The sequence below is a fragment of the Coturnix japonica genome, chromosome 28 (genome assembly GCF_054131305.1).
Source record: "Coturnix japonica strain WE chromosome 28, WE-NBRP24, whole genome shotgun sequence".
NCBI classification, from domain to species: Eukaryota; Metazoa; Chordata; class Aves; order Galliformes; family Phasianidae; genus Coturnix; species Coturnix japonica.
In genome coordinates, this window is record NC_140690.1 from 3,638,318 (window position 1) to 3,649,042 (window position 10,725).

General features: G+C 45.2%; 2 protein-coding genes across 2 annotated transcripts; both read right to left on the reverse strand.

Annotated features, from left to right (window-relative positions):
* Nucleotides 1–228: 228 nt before the first annotated feature.
* LOC146756075 (rho GTPase-activating protein 32-like) lies at nt 229–2,957 on the reverse strand. The gene is made up of 5 exons (XM_085525001.1): nt 2,847–2,957; nt 2,504–2,649; nt 1,204–2,184; nt 903–988; nt 229–417 (listed from the first exon to the last, which is right to left on the reverse strand). Exons 1-3 carry the CDS (start codon nt 2,870–2,872, stop codon nt 1,754–1,756), a joined length of 603 nt encoding a protein of 200 aa, XP_085381127.1. The 5' UTR covers nt 2,873–2,957; the 3' UTR covers nt 229–417; nt 903–988; nt 1,204–1,753.
* A 3,983-nt stretch (nt 2,958–6,940) lies between these two features.
* Nucleotides 6,941–8,611, reverse strand: LOC146756076 (immunoglobulin superfamily member 22-like). Its single transcript, XM_085524794.1, has 3 exons — nt 8,586–8,611; nt 7,887–8,173; nt 6,941–7,227 (listed from the first exon to the last, which is right to left on the reverse strand). The coding sequence occupies exons 1-3, from the start codon at nt 8,609–8,611 to the stop codon at nt 6,941–6,943; spliced, it is 600 nt and encodes a 199-aa protein (XP_085380920.1).
* Between the last annotated feature and the right edge of the window lie 2,114 nt (nt 8,612–10,725).

The window sequence follows — 10,725 nt, forward strand, 5'->3', positions numbered from 1 at the left end:
ACTGTAACTCTCTCTGCCAACAGAAAAATAAAAACACATTCATTATTATTTATGGAAGACTGACTGCAGTTCAGGCTCACTGGTTTGAGGTCTCTGGGCATAACCCTGACTGTGAACAGAAGCAATTGCTGAAACAGTCTGTCAAAAAAAGACTGGAGCTTCCTCTTCCAAAAGGCGGTCCTTAGAAACAATGCAATCAAACAGCTTCCCTGTAAGATAAGGTTATCTGAAAATGCATTTAGAGAGTATCAGAGAAAGATAAGTAAGAAAGACAGCACAGAAAGCAGAAACTATTTCTTACCTCTACGACTATAAATATTTCTTTGATGTCTGTCTTACGTGATCCAATGGGCAAACATGTTGATGACTTCAGTTCTTCATGGCATCAATTTCTGTTTTAGCATGAGGCAAGTCATCCTTAAGAGACCATAAAAGCAAGCGATGAAATCGCTAACTACTGTGACATACCAGGTACCACATCTGACTGCTGTGGAACAGAACAAGCACATATGGGACAGTACACAATTCAACATCAACTCAGCAATGACTGACATCACTCCCATAGAAATTCTGAAACAGAGCTGTGAAAAATGAAAAGTAAAACATTCAGCATTTTCATTGGCATTTTGGTAAAGTTGCTGTAATAATGTAACAATAATGTAATGTAATGTAATGATGTAATAACTTCCTCCATTTTAAAGCCAGAGAATTCTGCCCTCTGAACAACCAGCAACAAGATTTGTGGTGCTCTGTTAAACTTTTTCCAGCTCTACAGCATCTTTCAAAAGGCAATGGGCCCAGTAGGCTGCATTCGTATGTACCATCCCACCTGCCCCCGTGTTCTTGAGAACTCCACAACTCCAACAGAAGATATTATCATATTTAAATGCCTTTTGGCTTACCACTACAGTAACTTTCTCCATGATTTTTAGTGCAACTTTTTCACCAGTAAGAAGATGCCGCCCGAGTTTTACCTTGGAAAAACCACCTACAAATCAAAACACAGATGCTTAAAGTTGAGTGTGAATTCTTCTCTAATATAACATTACAATTTCCAACTGGTTTAAAAAACGAATTTCAAATTTATACAAATGAAACCTGACTTAGAGAACTGACAAGAGCTGTTAATCTATTCTCAGATTAATTCTAGAGTGGTGAGACAGACTGTTAGGCGTGCTGTTTCTGTACAAAGATGACACTTACCCGTTCCAACTGTTTCATGGAATTCCTAGTACTTGAGAATTTCCTCGTAGTCACTGACAGGCATCCTGAATGTGCAAGAACTGAAGATCCTCCAAGCACGTGCAATGAGGAAGGGCCAGCAGTGTTCACATCCTACTTAGGACATATTCTTAGAGGCAGAAGGGACACTCGTGGCAGATCCAGCAATGCTCATCTTCTCACCAACGTGCATCCCCCTCTCACCCAGCAACAACAAAACACAGTGCATGAAGCTGGCTTCACTTAGGTTAACAATATGGAACATCCCTCAGGGCTTTGTGCCACAGAGCAGTAGCAGGGCTGGACTACAGCTTGAGGAAGCAGTGGAAGCCTTTCCCTGTATGGTTACAGTGTCCCTGCACGCACCCCACAGCCAGAGCGTTGCAAGCTGAGCTGTCTTGCTGTTTCTTGTACTCATCCCAATCTCTGCGAATGAAAACTCAGAATTCAGTCAAGGCGTTGATTGAGCACGAGCGTGCCTTTATTCAATAGGAAAAAGGAGGGGGTGTGAGGTCTGGAGGAAAGATGGGACTCATTCTCTGTTGTCTGACGAGAGTGTCTCAGAAGTCGTGCTGTTGCCCGGAGCCTGGGACTCTTGGCCTGATTCTACCTCCCCCTCCAAGATGTTTGGCTTCTCCTCTGTAATGCTGACCTGAGCCTGCATGGTTGTGCTGCTGTCGGGGCACTCGTGCTGTGCTTGGGCTGGGCTGTCCTCGAAAGGCACTCGGTTCAGGCTGGTGCCTGAGGAGTCTGGCAGGCTCAGGTCAGCAGCTTCAACAGGTATGGGATGAACGAGAGCTTCAACGATGATGGCATTCTTCTCTTTATAACTGATGTTATACGGAAGGCTTTCATCTGAACTGCAGCATCCTGTGCTTAGTAACAGTTCTTCATTGATGGAATCACAGGATGCTGCATCGTAACATGCCTGGCGTCTTGGAGATATACAAGGGCTCGGGTCACCTAGGAAGGAGTAGACGCACAGCAGTTAGTGTCAAAGTTTCACAAGATGAATCATGAAACAGGTTCTTGACATTTGGCTATGCAGTGATGGTGAGCAGAAGCAAATAGGCTTCTAGCAACAGTGTCACTGTCTTGAAAGTGATCCTCGTGCAGGTCCAGCTCTTGTGTTGACAAGAGACTCATTTGGGAAAGACAGGGGTCAACTGAAGATGTCAGGCACAGGCTTGAATGCCAGAAGGATGTACAAGCCCACTGAAAGCATGAATTCTACCTGTGTTGCTGACAAGCAGTGTTTTGAAAGCTGGATTTGCACCCTTACCTGCCAGGACCAAGATTTCAGCTTCAGAGGGCTCCCTGGCACTGCTCTGCAGTTGGCGTTTGGCCACAGGGGATGGTTTGCCCAGGCAGAAGCAGGAACGCCAACTGCAAGCTGCTGACTCTGCCCTCTTACTGGGAGAACTCATTCTGCAGAGAAAACAGAGCATGCTGTCAGTCGTGGTGCAGGGTGAGGGAAGAGCTGCACCGAACCCTTGCCAATAGTTGCCTGTTCCGGGCAATGCCTGGTTTCTGCTGAAACACAGCTTAGAAAAGCGCTCTGTTTCAAACAGCAGAGGATGCTTCCATTCCTACAGCTCAGCCCTCAAGTCCTGTTGGCTAAATACCTTTCAACGATGTCAAGCAGGGACATGGATCCCGAGAATGTTGGAGGCTCAGGCTGCTTCGCTCTCCTGGGGCAGGCCTTCAACAGGGAACGAAGGCAGGAGATGAACTTGCCCCGTTTCTTTGGCTCTGCGCAACAAAACAAAAAAACAAGTTCATTTCAGCCCTGGCTCGGTTGGACGAGGCCGAGTGCAACACATTCAACAGAACACGTAACAACAGAAAGCATGTTCCCAACAAAGACACGCAAGAACGGATTTTCCCCATCCCTGGAGGTGCCCAAGGAGCTTAATGCAGTTCTCTTTCTAAGCTTGCTCAACTCGGGCATTAATGAACCCCCTGAAAGCCACGTTCAGACCCCATTTTACTAACCCGCATGGTCAAATGTAAAATACGCACCTGGCTTTGGCAACGAATGTAGGATGGACTCGGGCAGTTTTCCCCTGATGAGTTCCACGCACTCACCAGGGAAAAAACCAACCTGTAATAAGAACAAAAAGACAGGTGGGCATTAGCCCAAGCCCAGAGCCAAAGGGAAGGTCCTCTGACACCGACACAGGGCAACTGTTTGCATCCAGAAGCCATTCTGTGCAGGCAGAGCAGCTCAAACCAGAGATTCTAGACACTACTGAAGCTGTGCTCTCTAGTCAAAAATGTGTGCCTACCTCAAAGCCACGCTTGCCTCTCCAAAAGGGGCTCATCTCCTTTGGTGGCATATCAACAATGCACACGATGTCTCCAACCTGCAAAAGATTGAAACATCAATCCCAGCTTCAGCACAGCTAAAACAAAAGCCTTCTTCTACGACACAAAATATGAGAGTATTCCCGAGGCGTTCACACTCTATACTAATTCTGTGTACAACAACAAGGAACGCCTGGAACTGCTTACCTCCAGAGAGAGCTCATCCGGCCCCTGGGCGACGTGGCTCCTAATAACATGGGCTGCCGCAATCGCTGGTACGTTTAAAGATGACATAGCACGCACCAGCTGCGGCTCCCGCATGTTATCAGCCTGCAAAACAGAGCACAGGCCGTGGTCAGGAGATGAGGACAAACCAGGAGGATTTCAAGGTGAGGAGCACATCTGCAAAGAAAGCTGCAGCAAATGCGCTCCGTCCTTATCAGGAGCACTTCAGAAGGAGCTGCACGTCTCATCACAGTTATTTCCCTTTCTGGCGTGCATTGCCAGGCCATGCAAAGATGCATCTCTCTCTACCCAGACTAATCAGCAATGGCACTGGCACAGACAGGTGGCCAGGCCCTTTTTGGCCCATTCTTTCCTGCAGGAGAGTACACCTGCAGCTCCTTCTAATGGCTCAACACAGGGAAAAAAGACTGGCCAGAGCTTCATACTGTACCTCCGTCGCCGCCAACTCAGGCTCACGGCTGATCCCACTGCACGCAGCACCCATCACAGCAAGTGTGAACAGCTGGAACAGAGCAGAAACACACTTCTGTTTTCTCTATTCACACAGCACAGTATGGACAGACTTCTTCAGAGCTACCCGCGCATACCCTGCGGCAAAACCATGCGGGGGGACAAAACATGGCACGTACCTGGCAGTGAGATCACCTCAAGCTATCTGCAGCAGTTCCTTGTCGCTTTGCTCGGATGAAATGAGAGCAAAAGCTGCACCGAGGCAGTGGGCAGAGGGTGAGGAGAGGAGAGAGAAAGAGCAGGTCAGTGAGCAGGGCTAAGACAGTCATGGAATAACACACACAGCACAACTGTCCCACCCACTTGCTGCAAGACATGCTGAGTCTCAGGCTACGTGATGCCTGTCCACCCAGCAACTTTACAATGCTTCCACTACTGAGCAAAGACAATGGAAGAAGCACGGGACAGGTGCCAACTTTACTGATACCCCCTTTGAAACGTGTGTACCGGGGAAAATAACGTCTGATGGTCAAGAGTAAGCAATACGGTGCTGTGAGCTCCGACAGCCAGCAGTTCTCAACACCTCACTGCCCACCCATCCATCCCACGTCAGCTCAGCTTACCTACAAGCTGCTGCACACGACGGTGAGAAGAAAAAGCACTAAAGATACTAACTAAAGCCACTAACTAAAGGCACTAACTAACTAACGGCACTAACTAATTAAAGGCACTAACTAACTAACGGAACTAACTAACTAACGGCACTAACTAACAACAGTAACTAACTAACAACGCTAACTAACAACACTAACTAACTAACAAATCTAACTAACTAACAAAACTAACTAACTAACGGCACAAAAGGCACAAGAACAACAAGACAACCAACCACTCCGACCACTAGCTCACCCACAAAGGAACACAGAACGCACCTCTCCTCCCCTCATTCCAGCCGCTTATGACATCACCAACGGCCAACAGCCTGGTCCACCATGACCCCCCACAAGGCGGGGAGCCAAGACCACGTGGTCACGTCTGATTCCAACACGGCACCACAACATTCCAGGACTCAGTGTGGGCTTGGAATTCTATCCTGGTGTGGCAGCGCAATGGGAGGTGTTAGGGCACAGCTGAAGAGCTGACAGACAACGGACGTTTCCAAAGGAGGGTGCCAGATTAACTCTCAGCATTCTCTTGCGGGGCTCTTAGGAATGCTTCAAACCCATTTTCACTGCCTAGCTCATTTCTAGAAAGTCCAGTTGAGAAATGCTCACTTTGTCTGGGGAACGCCTCTATGCATCATGAATGAAAAATAAAATAAAATGGGCACGTGACCCTATGAAACTTACCTCTCTGCTCTTGCTGTCAGCCAGACACCTCAGATGAGCATGACGTGTCCCTGCTCCTGAATGAAGATTCACCCAAGTCTGTGTTCCTCTCTGCTCCATCTCTGGCTCTAAAAGAAACACAGACAGAGATGATTACAAGATCCTTTGTGCAGACGAAAGACAAGGGTGCACACGAATTCTGTTTAGCAAGAAATACTACATTCCCAATGGTAGTATTTGAATCCTCCTTTGGGTCTGGAGCTCAACAGGTCAACACATCAGAAATAACACAAAGTGCATCTGGAAGACGTGTCTCAAAGCCCAGAAAATCCAACACGGGAGGGGGCTGGACAGTGGACCACAAGTGTCCATTTCCATTGCAGCTCCCTGTAGAGAACAGCACCAATCAGCAGGCGTGAATCAATTCATTCACAAGCTGCACAATGACTCTGTTCTTTACGTGATAAAGAAACACACAGAGATTCCTGACCAAAAAGTTGGGAGTTAATAACGACCAAAGAGGTTCCTGTTCCTACGCCTCATCCTCTCACCCCAACTCCTGGGTGATGCCCACAGGCTTCAAGTCAGCTCTCAAATCCATTGAACTCCAGTCACAGAACGCCCACCACTTTCCACTCTGCTTCCATTCAGTGTCCACTTGAACTCATCAATGCTTTCATGGGACAGAATGCATTCAAAAGTGCAATCTTCTACCTCCTGGATTTCATTGTTTTTCAGCCGTTTGCTAATGCCAATATTCAGCTCTGGAAGATAAGAGATAGGTTAGTATGAGGTTTAGATGGAGAAAAGGCATTCGTGACCAATGTGAGTAGCAGTACTGGTGTTTGAACTCAGGATTTGCAGATCATGGCTGCGTTCCTCACTGATGTATTCTCTAAGACATTCTCCTCTCAGAATTACCAGAAAGCTATAAAAAAAAAGAGACGTGAATCTCTTGGCTTTGCTCTGGAAGAACTACAAGGAGAGCAGCTCAGTCCATGGAGCACAATGAAGATTCAATGAGCTACAGAGGGAAAAACCTAACAGAGAGGACAACTCTAGGATGCTGCGTGAGAAAAAGGGTTTTGCCTACGACAAGACATTAAATGTTTCTATTAGCTAATTTGTTACCATCCTACCCCTACTGGTGTTCAAACCATTTCTCCATTTTAGGGATGTTTAGAAAGGAAACATTTCCAGGACATTCTTGACGTTTTTTGTGATTTTCATGGCAAAAGGAGATACATTTACTTCAAAAGCAATGGGAATTTTCCAGACATCACTGCGCTAAATTGCAGAAATACAGTTCTATTGTAGAAACTATTAAGGCTCGTGGGGGAATAGGTGTAAGACATAGTGACCACACTGAATGTGCTTTTAGCACTCCTTCACTTTCCGCAGTACTTACCCTGAACGCCGACATTTGACTTGGCAACATCAGTGCCAATATCACAGGTATAGAAACCTGCATCTGGCTTCTCGAGGTCATGGAGAAGGAGACATAGGGTCTTCCCAGACTGTACCAGCTCATACTTGTTGCCAGAAGTGAGCACATCACCGTCCTTTTTCCTCACTGGTTTGACCTTCTCTTTAGAGACTTCACATTCCAATTTAATCACACCCCGCTCCTCACCAAAAACATCATCCAAGGACTTCATGAAGACAGCAGGCTTCTCTGCAATTAAACAGGCAAAACAGAACAACGTGATACAAGAGTTGAGACATTTCCAGTTGCTTCCAGCTTTTTAAGGAGAGATCAATAAATCTTTACCAGTACTGACAACACCAATATAGAACCTAAAGCGGTTTCATGTCTCTTGACAGAATGCGCTTTAAGGAATTCTGAACTAATCAGTAGGAGAATACAGGGAACAGGAGGGACAGCCTGCATTGCTGTGGGTGGGACTGATATCATATGAAGTTATTGGGATGCAGCTCTTCTAAAGCTGGAGAGCTGGCATTGCCCTCACATGGAGCAGAGCTCATACAGCAGGCCACAGGATTAAGAGGATAAGCTGATCTCTCCCTGCAGTCATAAATCCTTGGAGACAACAGCATTGACACTGCATGGCACTGAAGCAGTAAAAAAATTGCTCCTGTAACTCTTCTTGTGTTAAGTAAAATGATGATAAAAAGCAATGGAATGCTTTGGCAGGACACCAAAACCATCCTCCTTCGTTGATATCTGCTGCAATGGAACCTTCCACTGGAAGAAAGCCCCTGATAACTTGTCACCCCAGAGAGGTGAGCTTTAGAAGCAGGATTGCTTCACAATAGAATGAACTGGAGCTCCTTAGCATCTCTTACATCCAGGAGGGTTGTGACCAGACCCACCTATCACCTTCAGGCGCGCGCTTTCTGACACCTTGTCTGACTTCACTGTCACTGTGCCAGCATCTTCAGGCTTAACCTGACTCATTGTCAGTGTGCAGCAACTGCCAATGTTCTTGATGTCATTGTAATTGTTGGTGTAAAGGAGGTTGCCATTCAGGAACCATTCCACGTCCTCGTCATCATGGGACAGCTCGCAGGAGAAGACAGCAGAGCTCTCTTCTTCAGTTTCCACATCATGCAGGTGCTTCGTCACTTCTACATTGCGGGCTGTGGGGAAACAAGGTGAACTGTTACAAAAACAAGAACCTTAAGAAGAGAAATCTGAGGTGAAATAGGACATGGAAGAGGCCACCCTCCATGCTCATACCTTCAGCTGTCAGCGTGGCCTAAGTCTCTGCAATTTCTGCCTTGCACTTGTACACACCAGCATCATCGGGCTTCAGCTTCAGAATCTTGAGCTCTGCTGAATGCTTATCCCTCTTGATCTTGTACTTCTCAGAGGGCTCGATGGGTGGGTGGCCCTTGAACCATTTCACAACCTTTGGAGAAGGCCTGAAGTCACAGGACAGGATGACAGAATGACGTTCCAAAGCTGTCTTGTCCTCCAACTTCCTGGTGATTTGTAAATGGTAATCTGCAAAACAGGGGTGGAAGAGAAAAAAGGATGAGGACAATTGGAAGAAGAGGAAAGTCTCTTGCGTGTATTCCATTCCAATTAATTCCATGTTCACAATTGTTCTTTGAACCACTCTAAAGATAAAACAAACGATTGCCTATAGGGAATGCCATTGACTACATTTCTATAAAGTAATACTGTATATTATCTACTAAATGCAAGGTCCAGCTCTTGTTCTGTGCTTATTAAATTGCTCCCAGTTGAGGCTTTTTTTCAAATAAGAGTGAGTTGAAAATAAAACAAGCACTTTAGGATGTGAATGGAGACTCTTACGCTGGGGACAACAGCAGATAAGAAGCCTGGAAGTTTCCTTCAGATGAAATCAATGACAAACTGCATCAAATTTAGGTGCTACCAAACTTAAACTTGTCTAGTTCAGAAATACAATTAATTCCACCTGATTTGACTTCTTTGGTATAGCCAAGGACAAAACCTCAGCTCTGTAGGTCTGAATAGTAAGCACATCACAACTATTCAAACAGATCTTTTACTGAGATGCAGCTGTCTTATTTAGTGTCCAACGACTTTTAAAAGGAAATGGAGCAGACCCTCCAGAAAAAACACAATATTTCAAAGACTCCAGTGAAGGAAGACTGTACGGTAATTAATTCTTCATCTTCATGATGTAAATCAAGCCAGGATACGTTACCTCTGATGAGCAGATTGGCTGTGGATTTGGATTTGCCAATTGAGAACTGAATGGTGCCTGTCATATCAGTGGTGGTTTTCGGTATGGTCAGCCGGTGGATGGTGCCTTCTTGCTGCATAATCAAGTTTCTGCCAGCCTGTAAGATTTCTTCACGCAGATACCACTTGGGAGGTTTCATAGAAGGAATGGATATCTCGCATTCAAATTTGGCTTCTTCAGGCTCAGTCACATCCTCATCACACAGCTCCTTTACTAGATTAATGGATTGCTCTTTAAGAAGGATGGAACAAGAGAAAGCAGAGATTTAGAAGGAATATAAAAAACCCATACATTATCACCCTACTTACTCATGTCAGCATTACTGCACATGAACACTACACCTATCAGCTCAAAATGCCTTAAAACATCATTAAAAAAGTAGTAGAAAGGAAAGTTGTTAAGAAGTCAGACAATAAGACTGACAACCTGAAGAGAGCCCAGATCTTCTGATTCCCAGTCCAACATCCAAATCAAATCATGACCTTCCCATCTCGATATCAAACTCCTCGCATTACGAAATGGAATAGAGGATCAGTGAAACACAGACATTGATAATTACTTTGGTTAAATACAGCAACGTAGCTCTGAACAACAAGTTTTCTCCTAGTAAAGGTCTCTGTAGCTCAAATGTAATGACTACTTAGGAGAAATTCATTTTCCAGGATGTTCTTGCCCTTATAATTGTAACAGTGGCAAAGCTGGGGACTGAACTCTTGAGTACTGTGCTAACTCAAATGTCTCCCTTTTCTTTACCACACTTAACATCATATATATACCCTAACATTGTATATATTAAAAAAAAAACACAACCTGTGCTCATTTCAAACATACAGAGAAGATGAAGAAAAATTCAAGCTATGTTTTTATTCCTGAACGTTCAAACACAAATCTGAAGTCTAAAGGTAGAAAATCAACTTCCTAAGAAAATCGCCTGTTTTACTTAGCAAAGTAAATCCCAAAAGACAAGCTGAATATTTTGTGGGCAGAAAGGCAGGTAGGTTGGAGCTTTTATTTCTCTGAAAGGTCATGGTGGTGTTTAACTTCCTTGACATTAAAGCAAAGGATGTTAGCTGGTTTATAACATAAGATAATTTAAGCAAAATCGTCATCAGAAGCATAATTACCTTTCACTGTAAGATGGGCACGAGATTCTGCCTTTTCTGCTACAGATTTTATTTCTGCGGCATCCTTGACTTGGACACGTGTGTAAGTCAGCGAGTAGGTCTTTCCTGAAGCAGAGAACCACAGAGTCACTAAGGCTGGAAAAGACCACTAAGCTCATCTAGTCCAACCGCCAACTCATCCCTACCAAACTGTGCTCTTGAGAGCAAACCCACAACTACACTTGGCTTCCTTGAGCAAAGAGCTCTGAGGCACATGGCCAGGCTGAGCATCATCCATCTGGTTTCACAGCATCACTGCCTGTTCTCTCATGTCAATGAAACCAGCCATTCCCCCACATCCACATCCCACCA